Source organism: Poecilia latipinna, unplaced genomic scaffold (assembly GCF_001443285.1).
Source record: "Poecilia latipinna isolate Pla-1442-1.1 unplaced genomic scaffold, P_latipinna-1.0 Scaffold1445, whole genome shotgun sequence".
Classification (NCBI taxonomy): Eukaryota; Metazoa; Chordata; class Actinopteri; order Cyprinodontiformes; family Poeciliidae; genus Poecilia; species Poecilia latipinna.
The window spans coordinates 76583-96271 of NW_015114061.1; the positions used below are offsets into that span (position 1 = coordinate 76583).

The 19689-nt window shown below is 41.3% G+C and overlaps 1 protein-coding gene across 2 annotated transcripts in view; it reads left to right on the plus strand.

The window, feature by feature from the left end:
* sox6 (SRY-box transcription factor 6) overlaps positions 1-19689 on the plus strand; it is a 98135-nt gene that overhangs the window by 65184 nt on the left and 13262 nt on the right. For both annotated transcript variants that reach the window (XM_015057228.1, XM_015057229.1), the window contains exons 8-11: positions 5870-6019; positions 8559-8727; positions 8826-9013; positions 18800-18905. In XM_015057228.1, the coding sequence (XP_014912714.1) occupies positions 5870-6019; positions 8559-8727; positions 8826-9013; positions 18800-18905 (613 nt within the window). The remainder of the gene's footprint in view (positions 1-5869; positions 6020-8558; positions 8728-8825; positions 9014-18799; positions 18906-19689) is intronic.

The window sequence follows — 19689 nt, forward strand, 5'->3', positions numbered from 1 at the left end:
ATGGAAGGTTCTGAATGAGTCTGCTCATGTAAAAAGTAAAAGATTAAGGCTGCTTCAGAGAAAGTGTTTCTGCAGTGAATGAGCTGGTGCAGCATGGTGAAGTTCACAGGAAGGGAGTGTCAGTTTAGATAGACAAACACAAGTCTATTTATAGGGGCGTGTTAGGTCAGATGAGACAGACATATATCTGAGGTCGGGCAGAGAAGGGCAGACGGGTCTAGAGAGTCATTAATTCTGATTATGTGTTTAACCCTGGGAATGGGCAAAAACAGTGCCTCCAAGACCATGACTTGGCTGACCTTTACAGAACACAGTAAACAAAAAAAGAGGTGCATTTTTCATTAATTGAACTCTGTCAGCCCGTCACATATTCCATCCCGCTGTCTGCTATTTACTCTGCGGAGATTCCCCCTCAAAACAGTGAGGCAAGTCAAACATGCCCTTTAATACATTGCTGAGATCAACAAACCACGTGACTGCCACCACTTCCTCTACAAAGCACCAGGGGACTTGCTATGATTAAAAACACCATATCAACCCAGACATGAAATTAAGTGAGAGTTGTTTTCTCCCTGCAAGACCTATAATAGCACCATCTCCTTTTTTTTTTTTTTTAGAAACAAACTTGTTAAAAGTTTTCTAAAATGGGAAGGGAAGTCAGAAAAAAGTTCCTGATTTTTAAATAACTTCATAAAATAACTCAGAGAACATGTTGGAAATTAAAGGACCTCTTTGAATACATTATATCCTGTGCTCTAAAGCAGTTCGTAACCGCTGAATATTTCATCAGATGCCGCAAAACTATGATTTTAGATGTGCTGATTTCATTCTTTGCATTCCATTTTATGCATAAGGCACTTTTTCCATATTAACCACTGGAGCAAAGGATTACTTCATTTTCAACTCCAAAGCCATTGTTTATCTTCCCTATATTCTTACACACTAACAGAAACAATATCCCACTCACATACGGCTGAATAAGCAGCTCCCACTAATTAAAATATCTCCTCCTGTCACCTGTCAAGCAAGGTATAATTTTCACCAATTTACTCAGTTTAGATTGTGCAATATATGAACCTTTAAACATTATCTTATTGGTGGAATTAATTCCCACAATGTTATGGAGGTAATGTGATCAGCCATCCGGCCAGACAAGGCTGACCGCTCCGTCAGTCTTAATGTTTGCCGCACAGGCTCTTCACAATCTCCTCTGTCATAACAGTCTGGGTTCCTCCTCCGGTTCCCTGCCTTCTTCTCTCAAAGAAAAGAGTAAAATAACGTCGAGGTAACAAAGGCTTAGAGCTGATGGATGTAAATGAATCTTCCATGGCGCGTTTGAGTGTTGGGAGGCTGTAATTTGCTTGTCAATACAAGGTGGTAGCATCACTCCAGCGGCTGACAGTCGGCGAGTGGCTGTCACCAGGCGCTGCTGTACCGCGGGGCAATTTCACTCAATGCTTTCCTGACAGATTGGCTCTGGTCCGCAACTCACAGGAGAGAAGGCGGGTAAACTATCCCAGCGCGACATGCCCCTCTTCATTAGTGCCCGCACAGAGCCAGGATGAGCCTGGGACCAGCAGGAAACAATAGCTCCACGCTCGCCTGTCCTTCATTGATTACAGCTGACATGCCTCACCTAAAAGAGGAAATTGTGCTCGGATTGTGCCCCACCAATCTGTCGGGACACCAACTATATTCAATTCAGCAAGGAGACAAGAAGGGGATTTTCCTAACTCTACAAAAGAATTTTCTGTGTGGGACAGCATTTAATTTGCTGTTTGTACACTATCCCTCGCATCAGTTACCAAGTGAAAAACTATTTACTCTGAGAGAATGTGAACTTAATGCATCATCCGTCGTCTTAACAGAACAAACAAACAGTGGGGACAACCTTCAACGCAGCTCTGTTTTGTATCACAGAAATCGGACATTCGAGTCCCAGCCATTTACAAGTTAAAAGTATCATTGGATAAAGCCAAACATCTGGGTTCCCTGTATGTAGTATCACTCTTGGACTAAATAAATAGAGAGAAAGCTTCTGCTATCACTCAGTCGGGCTCCAATTTTCTCTCTCTTGCTTTCTTAGCTCCTGTATTGCTTTTCCAGTTTCCAATCCGCAGCTCAAACTACCTCTAAGTGTTTTAGTTTGTGGATTTCTCTCTTGTCAATTACCATCACCCTTTTCTTTTTTCATTCTTCTGCGCTTCCTCTCCTGAATTGTCCAAGCTCACGATATCCTCCTGCTTTACAGTACTTGAAATCGAGCTGCTTGAGATAAGACGTAGAGGAACATTTGCTGTGGCACCTCTCTTACAGGCCCATGATAAAGCTGAGCCCGTCCTCAGCCCCGTGCTGCCACCGTAAAGATGAAAAGCAGCCCATACGCTTAACAACAAACCGGGACCACATCTCGAGCAGACAGACACATCTGAAGGAGTACTCGCAGGCTTAGACGACTGCAGCGATAAGAAAGAGTGTTGCACAGTCAGGGACAAACAGGAAGAAAGTGGGAGAGCAGCAAACCGCACATTATCTTTTGTTTGGATGTAAATGCCTGTGTGGTACAGATGTGGAGAAATGCTTCTATCATTAACAACTGAAGCACTTTTGACTTTGAGAGAGAGGAAGAGAGGAGGAGGAGGGAGGAAAAGAGGGGCATACTGTAGAGAGCAGCTGTTTCTGTGTTTATGAGCAAAGAAGTCGGGTCTTTGAAGGTAACCCAGAGCAGAGCAGCAGAGCTAGAGTGAGTGGAAGGTTGGCTAATAGGACAGCAAGGTGAGCAGCTGGATTGAGGCAGTGGTGAACAGAGGGACAGATGGACAGATAGAGTTGATAATGCAGTGAGCAGCAGTGAATGGGAGGGCTGGCTCCAGGGGCCACAGGCCTTGAAGTAACCACATTCATGAAACGATGTTGCGTGTGCATGTGCGCGTGTGTCTGTATCGAAGAGAAACTTACAGAAAAAGTGTTTATACATATATAGTTGTAGGATAGAGAGACAGAGGAAGGCCAGGAGGAGGGAGGAGGATTGGAGTGGAGCAGGTTGGGCGCCAGCAGATGAAACAGATGTTGAGCCATACTGGAAAGCATCGGCACAGTGCACCAGGACGCCTTTCTCCACTCCCGACATCTGGGCCTAGCTTGGGTCAGCCTGCGTGGTCGCCCTGGGCAATGAGCCTGTACAAGCCTTGTGGCAAACGGAGCTGGCGCTGCGCTGCCTTTTAAATGGTTTGGTGCACTGAAGCACAGTTAATGCCCTCATATCCAGTCTAGTGCTCAGTGCCCAGGCTAAACAGAGGTGATTGAGACACTTACACGCAGACTGCCACACAAAGACGTTAGGATCTCTAAGAATGTGCTGCAAATAAATTGTGCTTAATCTACCTTAAGTAAAATATGCTTTTGAGTTTTGCATGTGCAACGTACGATTTTGTTGCCAACGTGAAAGATGCAACTGCATTTTCTTTGTGCGCTGCAGAGAAGCGATAGGAGATTTGCATTTCAATCTAAACCGTTATTTCAACGTGTTAGACAAAAATTGGTCATTGTCAATCACAAGCTATGTACCTAATATGTCTAACATCATCAGCAGAGTTCACAATCTGAGTTTAACATCGCAAGCAGATAACTGAACCTCTCCGTTTAACCTCTACTGCCTCCAGAGGGCTTGTTTTTAATTATCCGAGGCTAACATGCTGACCTTGGGTGTGTTTGCACACACTTTAAATCTATGGCCCCTGAGATCTGCCACGTTCTGCAGGAAAATGGGCAATGACGGGGTCAAAATTGAGTCCCTAGGTCTTATGTTTGTTTACAATTTCTAAAGTGCTAAATTACCAAGACATAAAAAGAGGAGAAATGTATTGAAAGAAAAGTAACAGAGCACAGTCAGAACATTGATCTCAGTTCAAACATTAATAATATGAAACTTTTTCCGCCCCAATTGGAAGTAAATATCAAACGGGAGTAACGATAAATCAAAGAACGTCAGCTAAGGGATGCAGGCATGTCTTCAGTCTTTAGAGATGCTTTGTCACATTTAAAAAATGGTTTTGGTTGCTACTCAAGCTTGGTCCTCATATGATTTCTTACCTTGTGTGAGAAGTTCTGAAATAAACCATTTTATCTCTGACAAAAAAGCATTTGTTTTTCTTGATTGTATTTATTGTTCGTTGGATTTCAGAATATGCCTAATCACAAAGGGAGCCCGGGCCTCTCGCACAGTGACACTGACCTGCTAATCAAAGCCAGTTTCCTGACTGTGTGGTATTTGAGGCAAAGTCGAATTAAGCTCTCTTTCCGGGACAATAAAGTTATTCCCACTCAAGGTCGGGTTATGCCTAGCATAAGGCCCGTTGGCAAACATCTGTCAAGCAGACATCTGCTAAGATTTCCACATAGCCTGGAGTGACAGACACTGAATGAAAACCCTAAGTTTCTTTCCTTTTCCAGAAAAAAAAGATTCTTCACTTTTTGCCTCCCCTTGACACACAAAATTCCTCTATCGCCAAGTCTCGTCTGGATTGGGAAGAAATTGGGGTTAGGTCGACTTCTGTGTCTCCCATTCTGGACAAAAGGCTGTTTGTCAGAGAGGTGGAGGCAGCACTATCATTGTGGGAACATAATCAGGCTGTCATTTCCGCTGCCCATGTGCTGTTGTTATCCCTAGGTCCCCTCGAAGAATGGACCTTTTGTGCTTGAGTGGGAGTGATAAAGTTTCTCAGAAGAGCACATATGGGTTTATACCATGAGATATTTACATTGACTTCATGCTTTATATTGCTTCCCTCTTCATTCAAACCAGCAAAGGTGAGGACAGCGGGGGCAAGGTGGCCTTTTTTTTTACCTGAACACCGTTTGCACAACTGCAGCAGATCAAAACACAAAATGAGATAAAGTTTATTAGCTGGCACTGACGGAACAAGCTGAGCATTTTACCTCCTAGACTGAGGAGGACAAGCAAGGGGAGCCGGTTAAGGAACCCTGCCTGTTCAAAGTGAGATCTAAGGCAAGGATGTGAAGGAACACATTTTTTGAGACAGTAGCTCTTTGTGTCGAACTTGTGCCAGTTGCCCCAAGACACATCTCAAGTCCAATCATGACACGCATCACGTGATGGAAAGTCTAAGCACTGTCAAATTATACAACTCTCCGTGCAAAGAAAATTATGCATCCAGTCTTGTCGTGTTTTATTAAGGGGTTTTCTGTTTTTGAATGGTTAATAATAAACACAAACACAACTTAACTGCAAGGCATTACATGGTGTAGTTACAGATTCCAGAGTCGAGTAATCATCCCAGCGATGTGGATGTAAGTCGAGTTTTCAGGGTCAAAACGTACTCCCAGCCGATGTTAGTAATGTAATTTTGATTATATTAGTCCTCTTTGTGCAGGTTCCAAATGCTTACAATGTGTCTAATATATTCTGTGATGGCAACAGCTGAAGGTGCTTGTGGGATGAGGGGGTTGGTCCCCGATGGCTGGGCAGAGACAAATCACAAGCCAGAAACTTCAATAGTGAGCTGCGTAGGTCTCTGCTAACACACTTGCATCCAAGCAGCAAACTTTTCTCTGTGATGAGTGGAAAATAGGGGCTCCAAGTGTTTTGAGTGAAAGCCATCTCTGTATGGTTTTTAAGACTGCTGTCTCTCTCTGGGTTCAGCCTTTGAAATACAGTTAAGACCTTTGAAGAGGGTTCAATGCCAGCCTCATGGAAAGGGAGGAAAGACGTAGAAGAAAGAGAAGTGGGGTGGAGGGAAGAAGGCACACACAGAGGCAGAGAGGGAGAGGAAAAGAGAGAATATAAAACTTTGAATGTATGCTGGATTTGGATGTGAACGCCTTGCTGGTTTCTCCCACCTCCCAACAGCAACTGTACGCTGCCCAGCTTGCCAGCATGCAGGTGTCTCCTGGAGCCAAGATGCCTCCTCTACCACAGCCCCTCAACACCAGTGGGCCCATCTCTCCATCATCTCTGAAGAATGACAAAAGTTCTTCAAGCCCCATCACTCAAGTAAAGGTACAACCCGCAGTTTCTTTTAACCAACTCACCAACCAGACCAGGCCTCATGCGATACTTGAGATAGCCTGACCCAGATGTTGTTGTCTTAATAAACTAGCTGCTACAATAGTCAGTAACTCGAACATTAAAACCAACCGGTTGCAGGCCGGGCCGCCGTGGGGCCATCAATCTGAGGAGCTTTAACAAGGCTCCCTCTCTTACAACCAGAACTTTGTGGATGTGGTTGCTATAGTGGTGGCAACTCCAAGTCAGTAATTTTTGGAACACATGTTATTCCACAAAGTCAGGTCCTTTTTTTAAGCTAAGATGGAATAAACCCATTACACCAGCGCGTAACAACCGTAGACAAAAGCACAGCAACAAGTGAGATCAGCAACCTTTATGTTTTTCTTATCCCTGCAAATAAGCCAAACGCAGGATGTGTGTTCTGCTTCTGTATGGTATGACTTGACTCAGCCTTCATGCAAAGAAAAGGACACATTCATCATTCTTGCTCACTAAGACCATAATCAGAAACATATGCCCATTTGAAGTAGTTTAGCTTAATAATATCACAATGGAGGAGCACCATAAATCATGGTGGGAAACCACTTGAGCTTTTCTTTCATTTTGCACTAAAAGACACACACGGACACATACCCATTCAGGTCCCCTCCCTTCTTGGTTTTCCATTTAACTTTATTCAGCTGTAATTTGTTTAATTCTCACTTCATCAGACCAGATTGATGTTTATACGTCCAGTTTTAACACGGCCACATTAACATTTCAATTTGAGGTGCATAGAGTTAGGGTTTCCACTTTAAAATGAATTAAAATAATTATTAAACATGTTTTGGCATCCTTCCTTCTCTCTCCACACTCCAGTGGAATCACATTGCCTTCAGTTTTGTTTGTATGTTTTCAGCTTCGCTGCTTTCCAAACTGTTTCTGGCACTGTAATAACATGGCCCCGGGACACTGTGCTTCAACCATATGTTTTCCCAAGAAGACACTTGGGCTCTTAAAAGAAACAGAACATGACAACTTAAGTCTTCATTTGAATTCATACTGTGCTGTGAATGAAGAAATGTTTATACTGCGCAATCCACCGGTACATTACGATTCTGGACTGAAATCAGGAAATCACCCATCAATTGTTTAATGGAATTCAAAATTTAGTGGTAAAATTAGCGGTAAAATAAACTTGCCCTTATTTACCCTTATTGGTGCCAATTTCAGTTGATTCAACCTTATTAATTATTGCTCTGATTGTACATATGGACAGGTTTGGGCAAGTAGTCTTGTCTTTCCCATATTAAAGGTTGGCTAAAAGAAACAGACCTCTATGTTATCTTGTATTTATACTCCTTGGAAACATCAAGTAAAGGATTGCTAATTAACATTTCCTCAATAGCAATCAACTTGCAGAACTAACATGCATTAATCAAATTTCTTCAGTTACATTTGTTTAGTAGGAGGTGTAATGAGTGGTAAAAAAGTGAGTTACTGTGATTTTCATGCGTGAAATAAGTTCATAGATGTTTAAACTTATTTGCTAAGGATGGTATTAAAGGTGCAGCATGTAGCTTTTATAAAAATAAAAATAAAAGATTTTAACATATTTGTTATAACTGTCACTATGTTGTGACAGAATGTAAAGAGACGCATAATCTGTGAAAAAAAGTCAATCTCCTCCCTGAACAATTATTGCCGTCTAAAGAAATGCACTGCAGTTACATACTGCAGCTTTAAATGTGGAGGATTCTGTACCAGGCTTGTTCTTGCTTGAGGTCAATGTGCCTAATACCCTGTTTTATGATTAAATAAGTCAAGCTAGTAACCAACATATAATGTATTTTATAAATAAGTTATAAAGGCTTGGGTCCCCTTGGTAAATGACTTTCAGTTGGTTCAAATTTTCAACATGGAAAGTCCTGCTCTTCATATTGCATTTGTAACAGGTCTAAAAAGCCACAACCAGTCAAGCAGCACAAAACAAATACATCCTCCTTTAACTTCAGCTAGAAGCCAGATTGCACTTTATATTTTTTTTAGAACCGGACATATCAAAGCGTACGATAAAAACCAAGTATGCACAAATGAGGAATGAAATTAGAAAACAAGTTAATGAAGTAGATAATGTAAGTCGACATCTGATGAATGGAACAGCTGTCTTTGATCATTGGCACCGCTGTTATCTGGTCATTATTTATTCTTCGAACCAGAGTACAGACACAGAGAGCGGGGAGGAGGAGAGGCAGAACAGATGAAGATGTACAGAGAGACAGAATCTGCTTTAATTAGCGTGAACAAAGGCGCCGGACGACTGCGAGGAAGATCGCAGAGGAGAAAAAGAGGAGAGGAAAGGGATGAGGGAAGAAACACAAAAAGAAGGGGGCATCAGGAAGGAGCTGTTGGTCAGGATAGAGATTCTGTAATTAACAAGAAACAGAGGAGAAGAAGCATGCAGTCTGGGAATCCAGAGCTCCTCCAAGAAGGGGAGGGAGGAGCCCATTCACATCTGTCTTCTTTCATGCTCCTATCTCTGCTGCCGTAGGAGGAGGGAACGCAGCCCCTCAACCTGTCTGCTCGGCCAAAGACGACAGAAATGGTCAAATCTCCGACATCCCCAACATCAAACCTGTTCCCAGGCAGTAAAAGCAGCCCTAACAGTCTCATTGGCAAAGGCGGGATCCCCAGCCCGCTTGGAGGAGGCCTCGGCCGGGGTTTGTCTTTCAAAATCACTCTACAGTTGCTCACGTTCAATTGCTGAAACGGCTGTTTTTATGATGTAGTGAACTAATTGTTCTGTCTCTCGGCGTAGACATTCTGTCCACACTAAACTCCACCGCGTTGTTCGGGGACCAGGACACAGTGATGAAGGCGATCCAGGAGGCTCGGAAGATGAGGGAGCAGATTCAGAGGGAGCAGCTGCAACATCACCAGCAGGGCATAGACGCGAAGCTGTCTGCCCTCAGTTCAGTGGGCCTCAACCACTGTAGAGTTGATAAGGTCAGAATCAACATCATGTAGTCCATTTCGTCCCTGGTTTAGGCCTTATCTACAACATTTTCCATTATATAGCAAGAAATAAGGAGCTGTGTCTGGCAAAAAAATAAGTGGGGAAAAAAAAAGAAACTACTGAAGAAACTGGAACATTTTTAGACAGCAGTAATTCTTAAGTCTAATCATTTCCTTTAATCAACATCCAGGATGGTCGTATTGATAAGAGCTGGCAGAGACTGGTTGCACATGTGTATTTACTCAAATTAGCATGAATGTGTTACTGTGTGCATGCTCAGAGGCTTCTGCGTTGTTGATGTTGGTGTGAGGGCCGTGACAGGCCATGGCAGTGCCCGGTGTGGGTTAAGAAAACTCTGAAGTCTTTGCCCAATTAAAGCCGACTTGCAGCCCTCTCTGTCCCCTGACACGGGATGGGGCTGCTTTGTACCAGGAGCACACACTCCCAGGGATTCCCTTTAAAAATATCTTCAATCGATGAGTCAATCAAGGAAAGAAAAAAGCTGTCCTCTTCTCTTCAGCTTGATGCCATGTTGCCAGTTGGCTGTGAGGAGCAGGCAGAAACTGGGAGCGATGCTCATTAATATTTCAGCACCTGACACTTTCAACCAACACCCTCAACTAGGTCAATGTATATGTAAAAAAGTCTATGAATATCTATTTTGATTTTCTCCTAATTTCGTGTTTGGGAGAAATCACTGCCTTTGCAGGTGGCAATCAGCTATGTCCTTACTGAAGTGCAGCAGATGAATTGAAACGACAGGGATGAACCCTCTCTCTGGTGTTTACTCCCTGACCACAAGAAGGAGTTTACAATAAGAAATCAATCCATTAACTCACTTTGACTCAAAGAAACAGCTTTATCAAATTGGATTAAATTTGGTTATCCAAGCAAACTATTGCAAAAAATGGCTTCCTATTTTTTTTTTTTTTTGAACAGGGATGTCTTTAACAGAAAGCCTTTCATGCAAGTCCTCTTTTTCCAGATTCAGCTGCAGGAGTTGGTACAGCTGCCTTTCTTTCTCACAATAAAGGTGTGCCTGTGGTAAAAAAAAAAAAAAAAAAAAAAAGCAGTAAAATCTGCCATGACATGACAGCATTAACTAAACAATGTCTTTTTTTTCATAAGCAACACACTGACAAGTTCATTGTCCTTAGTAAGCAGAGCTTAACAGCCTTTACAAAAACAAGAACTTCCCATTTATACTTCTTAGAGACTTCTCAGGCGTTTTATCTGAATTCTTGACTGAACCTGTTCTAAAGACAATGTTAAAATAGTTGTTGGAAGAATTGCTGTGTGTTTTGGTGTGTATGTGTTTGCGGAACATTTGAATGAATAATTGCAGATAATTAGCAAATTTGAAACCATTTTGATGTTTCAAACATTTTTTTTTTTTTTTTTTTTGCCAAGATGTACTTAAGACAAAGCAGCAGAGGTAACGTTTATGCACTTAAATTCATAAAAAGAAACAGGGTAGCTGTCATGCCACAGAGTTTTACTCAGGTCCTGTAATATTGTGTGCAGTCTGAAAGGTGGTGGGTCCAAAGTAGAAGAAGAGCACAATGACTTTTGAATTCTTTGCTGTAACGAAGGTTGTTTTTAACCACTAATTCATCTCCATCATCTCAAACAAATCTTCCAATTCTTCTCTCACCGAGGACATTAACAAAGACCATTCTCTTTTTTCAGACCATTCTCTTTACACCTGAGAAATGGCTGTTAAAAACAACCATGCACATTTTAGCAAATTGTTTTTACCATGTCAGGATGTCTAGTTGTGTCGAACTTTGCTTCACGGGTGTAAAAGTTTATTTTTTTCACCAACACACTATTTGTTGTGGACAAGCAGCTACCCCATACCCAAACTCGTGAAAAACTTTCTTCATTGTCCACATCTTAGCAAGGCATTGCCATACATTAGTTCTAATGATGCGGTTTCTGCCAGGACAGTCTGGTGGAGATAAGCTCTATTAAGTCAGTTAAAAGAATTGCCCCCATAATCTTCATCCTTTGGCCGCAAATAAAGGACGGCGAGTTATAATTCAGCTCTTAAATGAGAGCGGCGAGAGAGTCTTTTGCTGATGCAACAAGCCAACAGAAAGGCTCAGATGGTTCAGATAAAAGCTTTCACTTTAGTCAGTTTCAGAATATTAATATTTTAAGGAAGCTCCTCACCTGACATAAATATGGTGTGGTCTTTAATAGCTCCCCTTTCAGTCTCTTGTTTGGAAGTTTATCATAGTGAGAGCTTACATGAAGAAGATTCTGGAAGGTAACATAAATGGGATTAAGGAGAGGTTAAGATCATTCAGTGTGGCTGTTAGAAGGGGATATTAAATATTGATTTATCCCGCTGTAATGACCAGGCAGAGGAGTGGGTCTAAGTGCTGCTTACAGATAGATCAATTCATCTTTTTCATACAAAGTGTATTTGAAGAGTACAATGCGTTCCTCCCCGGCCTTCATCTCGTCTTCCCTCTGTCTCTTGCCTCTGACCTAGGAGAACGTGGGGTAGATCGGACTTTGTTCAGCAGTATATAAGCCTTTAACCTGAGGACATGTAAAATATTCATGCATTACAAGAGCGGGTTTACTTGGTTGTCTTTTTATTTGTCCGTTTTTACTATACCCCATCAGTACAATAAAACCTTTTACAACCCTTCTGCAATTTACCTTTTTGAAATATTTATCTAAAGGTATTATTGTCTGCAGAGGGCAATTACTTTGTTCCATTATTTACAATCTCTTCCTCACCCGCTGGAAGCTTTTACCTAGAATGCACCAGCAGATCTGCAGTCACACACAGCCAATGCAAGGCCATCTGTAATGAACTGAATTGTTTCCTTGGGTGCTGGACAAACATTGAATATCTGTGTGGCCAAATTTTCATTACAACATTCAGAGCCTCTAGGAATGTTTAGTAAAAAACACACAGATTGTTCAGCAACCCTCACTTAAGAATTCAGACTTATCTTTTAGGAAAATACAAGTTGCTTGAGTTGTCCTGTTGTTATGAAACAGTAAAAAGCCACATATTCAATCTTATAATTATTTTTGGATAACTAGAAAAAAAAAACATAAAATCATGAGACATGTGATTTGAAGCAAATAAAGCTTTAGCATCCATAAAAAAAATTCTAGTCATTTGTGACTGAGCAAAAAAAACAAACTTTTATTCTAATTTTAATCTCCTAGACACCATCCTTTATTTTGATCTACATCTACATTATTAGTGATCAAGTGTATCATATGGCAGAATTGAAAAAAACAAAAACAAAAAAAAAAAACAGAAAACAGTAACATTGCCAAAAAAGCTCACCCTTGTGGTCAGTGTTGTGACAGAACTCTTATTTTTCTGGTAAAACTTCGTTTTGACTGTGACGCATCAATTTCTCTGACACTAACACGAATGAAACACAGAATATGTGACGTCCATTAGCTAGCTAGTCTGAGGTAAAATGTATTCTTCTGCTGACAAGTCCCTAACTGGAATCAAAAGGGGAAAGGTCAGTGTATTAACCTATTGAGCTGCCCTTTCTGCCCTACAGCACCAGCTCTCCTCAGTATTGATGACTACAATTGTCCATTTTTTGTATCCCAAAGCTCAGCCTGTAAATATTCAAGTGGAGATTACACCTGTGCTTCACAGAATCCACACTCCTAACCTATTGGTTGTAGTTGCTGCACTGTTCCCCCCTGTGTGTGTGTATGTATGTGTGTGCGCATGTGTTTGTATATGTGTGTGCATATAACCACACGTAAGTGTTTGTATGCATGTGATGCCAGGGCTCTATTCAGGCAAAGCCCTCACAAAGACTTTGAATATAATCTTGTCTGCTTTGCAGCCCTGGAAGCAATTTTCTGCTCCTTTTCGACTGCTGTCTTGGAAATTGCAAACCAAGGCATTTTGGCTGCAGTGTAAATCCTTGGCATACAAGGGTTTGCCCATCCAAATTAGATTATGCTCAGCTCGCAGGCACTGGCTGCAGCCAGCAATTGCTATTGTGAAGATTGCTTACATTAATGCTTTGTCCAATTGTTCGCCTTTGCCAAAAGAATAAAAAATAATGCAAAAGTGTGTCTGCGCAGATGTGGGACTGTCCTGAGTCGAGCCTTTTGCTTCCGTCGAAAGCATGGAGGCTGCATCTTTGTGGGTTGATTTGGCAGTATTTTCCCAGCCTCCTTTTAACAAGATGAATTTCTTGCTCTCTGCAGTCGCTCAGAAATGCTACTGACTCAAGTGGGTGAAGGCTATGATGCTCCTCACCAAAAGGTGCTCACGAGAAAGAATGAGGCAAAGAATGTACTACAGAAAACTATTTGCAGTCTGTGGTGTTGCTGAAGTTATGCTGGAATCACCATAGAATCTTCTCGGGGCTTTGTCAATGTGTGAAAGTGTTAGTGCAGCAGTGTGTAATATCCCGCTGTTAGTTACTCATAGGGTTTAAAAAAGGGTAAAGCCTGAGGTCCATCTAATATTAAGTGCATCTGTTGTGCACGAATTGAGGATTGAGAAATTGTCACAGCAATGAGATTGACAAATAACACATTTTAATTCATAGTTTATGTCAATTTATTTAGAGGAAATCACGACTTTGTTTGATCTTATTAAATGATCAACATTTCCTCAAAAAGGAGCCTATGTTCCCCTTGAAAGAAATGAGGTGATGCCCTGACTAAGCAAACGGAACCAGAATAGTTTTCTGTTTTCGCTCTGTGATATGTTAGAACAGATGCCAGGCTTTTGTGGCCGCTACTGTTGATTCTGTCACTGCCTGCATTAGCCTCAGCAAACGGACAGCTCTGGGTAGAAAAAGAGCAAAAGCCCCCATGAAAGGACCTGCGGGTTTACCGCATGCCTGGATGTACTTAAGATTTAAATTGCTCTAAACTACTGGAAAGCTGCAGACTTATAAATAACATGGTTACAATAAAAATATAAACCAGATGAGGAGGCGAACTGCGAGAAACTGTTACCATGGCGAGGTGCCGTCTTTGTTTCCGGCAGGACCGGGACGGATTGTTAAGGGCTTTAGCCTCCAACCCTCAGTCTTCTGTCAAGAGGTTTAGAACACAGTGGTGACTGACGCCCACTGCATTGTGGTCTGAACTGTTGCCTTCAATGTACCACATGCCAGGTGTGTAATATAACAAGTGCCAGAAATGGACATTATCAGATATAAGTTGCAATTTATGGTTTTGGAGCTGTTAGAAACTCCTAAAATGAAAGCCTAAAAACTAGTCGATGATCCGCTTTCCAGAGTGACAGAAAAAAGAAGACAAGAAGAATCTCAATGTGGAGCAGTAACTCTTGTCAGATATGAAGTAGGTGTCAATATTCCATTAATTCACAGAAGATTTTTTTTTAATGAAAGAAAAGAAAATGCAGCAAGATGAATGTTTTGTCGTAAACTTACAGTCCTGCGAAAATAACTTACCCTAACAAGCAAGATACTGGGAAGAAACGGTATTGGTGGATATTTCCAAGGATGAAAATACTGCTGACCAAAATGAACATCATTCCATCAGTCAAACACGTTGGTGGTAAAATGGTTGCACCATTTTGTCTCTTCACAAAATTCCTGAAAGTGAATGTTTGTCCTTCAGGTCAGGCACACCTAGATTGCGCCGCAGGACAGTGTTCGACAGAACACCAACAAGTTCAACTCCGAACGACTAAAAAAACAAAATAAAGTTGGAGTTACTTAGTCAGAGTCTGGATTTAAATCTGATTGTAGTGCTGTGGTGTGAGCCTAAGCAGCTGTCCACACTCATAAACCCTCCAATAAGCCTTAAATATATTATATATTCCTCAAAAGAAGGGTGGGTCACATTTTCTTCATGAAGACCTAAAAGACTCATGCCAGTTACTGTAAATACTTGATAGAAGTTTTAGCTGCAGAGGGGCTAATTATTATTTCACTGGCTGCTTTGGATAATTAGTTTAAATGTTATTTTTTTTCTTTTTCCCCTGTTATTCATTTGGATAATTTTTCATGTGTTAAATGAAACCGTCATTTGAAAACGGCATTACGAGTTTACTCATACTATCTCTGTCTGTCTCTTATAAAGCGTCGATGTGTGTGTGTGAGTGTATTTAATAATTATTTTGCATAAAATCTATTTTAGTTTTAAAACACTTGAAATAAATTATCTCGGACCCTGCTGCTCTATCTGTTGGATACAGTTAAGTATCTGTCCCCCTTTGCTTAGTTTTTAAACGAGTGCTTAGTTAAGAGTTTAATTGACACAATTGCAGAGAAACTTTCAACGTATGCGTTTCATCAGGTATTTTTAAGATGTTGCGGGAGAAATTGTACGTATGAAGAAAGGATCAACATGAAAAGAACAAACTCTCCCCCGGTCTTCACAGCATCCACCTGACTGCTCAGTGTAGATATTTTTTTCAGATCTATTTGAACAATCTCAGGCCTATTGCTCTCCCATAGCCTCAGGTTATTTACAGACGTGAGAGAAAAGGAGTGTCATGATTGGCAGTGCTTTGCCGAAATCCAGGGCAAGAGGAGTTACAATACACAGGGCCGTCCGCCACCCGCCTCTGCCCAGAAAACGCCCTGTGGGCAGAGCAGAGGGCCTCGAGCGCATGTTCTGTGGCCAGCCAGATTAAAGCTTTTCTTCGCAACATTGACAAGAGCCCTTTTGGGTTCCCTCGCCCAAGAAGTTCCACAGATTCGGCTATCTATTCCTCTTTCTACTTCTCTCCCTTCCTCTGTGACTCACAGCCTCTCTGGCTCTCCTCACCGACTTCACTTGCCAGCTGAAGTCATGTGCAGCTTAAGAAGTCCTACATCTGTTTCTAAACTTCACAGACAAAAGGCTGCACAGGCAGGGCAGAGGAGACTGTTGTGGGTGGCAGTCCTCCACTGCAGCTCGGAGCACACTGCTGTAATTTTACTTGCGGTATGGGGAGCTGCATGCTGAAGTCATTTAGAGGAGTGACTGGTAGCTTGCCAGCTGTTTGTGGTCGAAAGGGAGGGGTATAATGTGCACTGTTACATCTTTTGTTTCCTGATTCTTTATCTTTATCTGTTTTTACCAACATTGTTTTGTTTTTATGTTCTCTTTGGGTTAAGCGACAGCTCTTTTGCATATATTTTCTCCCGGCTTTAATTCTCAGCATCTCTCCCTCTGACTCTGCATTATAAATACAGTTTTTATATTAGCCATACACTGATGGGCCTGCGTTTCCCTGCCTCCTTGTCTCTTCCCGTGGAAAAAAAAAAAAAAAAAAAAAACACTTCCCCCAGATACTGCATGTCCTTTGCTACTCCGCTGTGTCAGAGTGATCAGTAAAAATTTAATGACACTATAAAATAATAAAACTGCCATTAATTTATCACAGCACTTGACGCGTGGGCAGTAAAGAAGCATTAGTTCACTGAATATTTTCCAGCCCTAAAACAAAAACCCCAGTGCTGTGCAGATAACTTATGGCCCTAATTTCAGCTATATTTTTGATTCACAGATATAAATTACCAAACCTATAACCAATAAGTATATTAACTCAGTATATAAAATTTTATGAAAATTTGTGACGCTCTATTGGACTGATAGGCTTGTATTAATTAGCATAGCAGCAGAGCAATACTTACTTTAATTAGACCATAATATTGTAGCACACAAAGTGCTGGCTTCTATGAAGAAAAATGTTGACTTAAAGTGAAACAACCTCAAAACAACCCCTAGACAAGACTTTCTTTCAGCGTTGTTTGGAGCTGTCTTAACGCGCTGATCTCAAGCGATCATATGACTCAGTGCAGTGGAGGAAGATGCTCAACGCTGTGCTAGTTATTAATGAAAATCATTGACGGATCGCCCCGTCCTCGCTTCTCCCCAGCCCAACATGATGCTTAATGATCATGAGTTTATAAAAGGACTTGACTGATCAAGAAGGGCCAGCGAAGCACAGAAGAGGGATGAGACGACTACTTTATTACAGGCATCCAGCACTAGCGAACACTGTGTCTTCCTACCGGACTGTCCAAGAGGAAGCATGTGGAGCACCACCATCCAGCTAATCGCACTTCAGTCACTTTGTCATCAGGCTGCTGGCTTCTTTCATTAAGAGCAATAACGTGGATGGGTGATGGATAGGGCTCTGTACGCACGCGGCGCACATGTCCACGCACAGAACGTGTCACGGTGAAAAGGCCCCATACTTCGTCTTCTCTTTACAAAGTGTCCTCTCGCCCAGCAGGGACCACCGCATATGTCATAATTAGAAAACACTTAAGTAAGCAAAGGGCCGTCAGATAGACAGCCTCTAATCACAGGCCATAAGCAGGTAGTGGTTAATTGTATATCAGAATCACTCAGCTGGTCATAAATAATGAGTGCTCCTTCAAGTATAATGGTAAATTGCAGAGCTCTTTCCGCCTCTCGCACATTTCTTTCTTTTGAGGAATAGTTCTTGAATAAATAAAAGCAAGAAGAAAATTGAAATGCTGTGAAAGAGCTCAAATGCACTTGAACTATCTTCATCCTTCATCTTGTCATATTTTTTTTTATATGCAAGGATAAAAGCTCACACAAAAGAGGAAGGAAATATTTAAAAATTTTAGTTTTTTTTTTTAATGCACTGTAATTATTTCAGGCTATTCTTGCAAATATGATTTTTTATTTTTTAAGACAAAAATAAAAATAAAAAAATAGAAACTACAATTTAGACCAGTTCATTTTAATCCATTTGATTTGTGATAGGAGTTCTCTATATGGGGAAAAAAAAAAAAACACAATTAAATATACAGAAAAATGAATGTGTCTGCAGGTGTTGGTGAATGTTGCTGGGGAGATGTTACTCTACCTGAAAGTCTGTTCACACGGGGCTGATAGCAAAAAAGATTGAATGCATGCACCTTGCATATAAAACAAATGTTTTGTTGTTTATTTTTCTCCTTATGCCTGCTTTTACACACATCAAGAAAAAAAAAAAACCTTAGAAAAAGGGTGGGGGTATTATTTGTATCATGCAGAGTCAAAGTGTCCATCTCCTAGTTGAGTCTTTAGAGAGCAGGACAGCCCTTCGCTAATGCTCTGTGTATTCACAGAGGAAGTAGGTCATTCAACAATGGAGCCAGCAGCAGTCGGCACTCTCTCCCCTTGCATAATACATTAAGTGTAATGTGCAGCAACTATTCAGAGGCCCTCCGAAAGCTGTTATTTTATTCTGTAAATGCACACGGACATGACATTTAATATTGTCACGGAGTGCTGAATGACAGGGTTTCATTGTGCTCAAGTACAACATGATGCCAAGTTTAATCTGAGCACAAAGCGACATGACAAACGGGAAAACACGGTGCGCTCACCAAAACATGAACCCTGAATAAATGATGGGTGCCTAGCTCTCAGTGCCGTAGACTGGGGGATATAGAGGCTGAGGGAGATGGCAGCGGAGGAAGAAAAATCTGAGCATTGCAAAGAGGGCCGCAGCCCCATTGTGTGCTTGGGATCACAAAGTATCCTTCTGTAAATCTATTTACAGCACCCGTGGGCCCTTACTGTTTCTCTCCTTCCTGTCAACTTAAACTGAATAGAGAACAGAGAGAGAGAGAGAAAAAAAAGAAAAAAAAGAAAAAAAACACTATCTACAAAACAACCCGCATCTATCAAAGATCCTTTTCTGCTTCTCTAATTTTCAGATTATTCAGATTAAGATTTTTTACAGCTTCTTTTATTGTTGAAATTTTAACCTGAGTTTCTTTTTTTTTTTTTTTTTTAACCAGACATCTTGATTTTTTTTTTTTTTTCTGCAGGAGAGGGTACATTTCGACAGCATCGGGCACCACCTTGGCAAACTGGGAGAGGAAGGAAAAATCGGCCACAGAGTGATCGACCTCACCAGGCCCGAGGATTTAGACGGTAAGGGCTAAACGAATTTGTAGATACAAACCTCAGAATTAGTACCTTCATTAAAACTTTGTAGCGTGTTTATGGAGTGTTACTTTTCACTACAAAAAGTAAAAGTGTGGTTGCTGGGAAGCACAGCGATGGCTGCGTCAGAGATTTTTTTTTTTTTTTTTTTGAGAGTTGGAGTGAATTGGATTTAAAGTGAGCGTTGACTCAGAGGTTTTCACAGGTAGGTGAGCGGTGGAGAAGGGGGCACAAGGACAAAGCTGGCAAATTTCCAAGCTTGGCTCATGTTGCTCTTGTAGTTGTTTGAGGTCCCAGGCAGTGTGGTGCAAACTCTGGTTGCACCAAGGTGACAAAGCGTCATCCACTTTTGTGGTGCTAGCGCCTACACAGACCCATGGAGTGCTTCGGTGCGCCAATATTTGTTTGACAAAAATATTTGTGGCAGTTTCTATGGCATTTCAGTCTGCAAGTGCTTCTGAGTGATCTTTGATGCAGCAAAGAGTGAAAGAAATGACTATTTCTCAGGACAACGTCATCCATCGGCATTTTACGTAGCTCTTGTAAAGATTTTGCAGTGATTTTAGAAAAAAAAAAGTGACATGTTAAGTTCGCGTAAAGCCTTTTCTGAAAAGGGAAAAAAATAAAAATGAATAAAATGAAACAGGAAAACAAGCCATGAAACGTTTGTTTACCAGCTTTGAAGCGTTTGTATCACACCCTGTTTCGTTTCACATCACACCCAATCCTGAAGATGAGAATTAGAGGTGAAATTTGCGGCTTCATTGACATG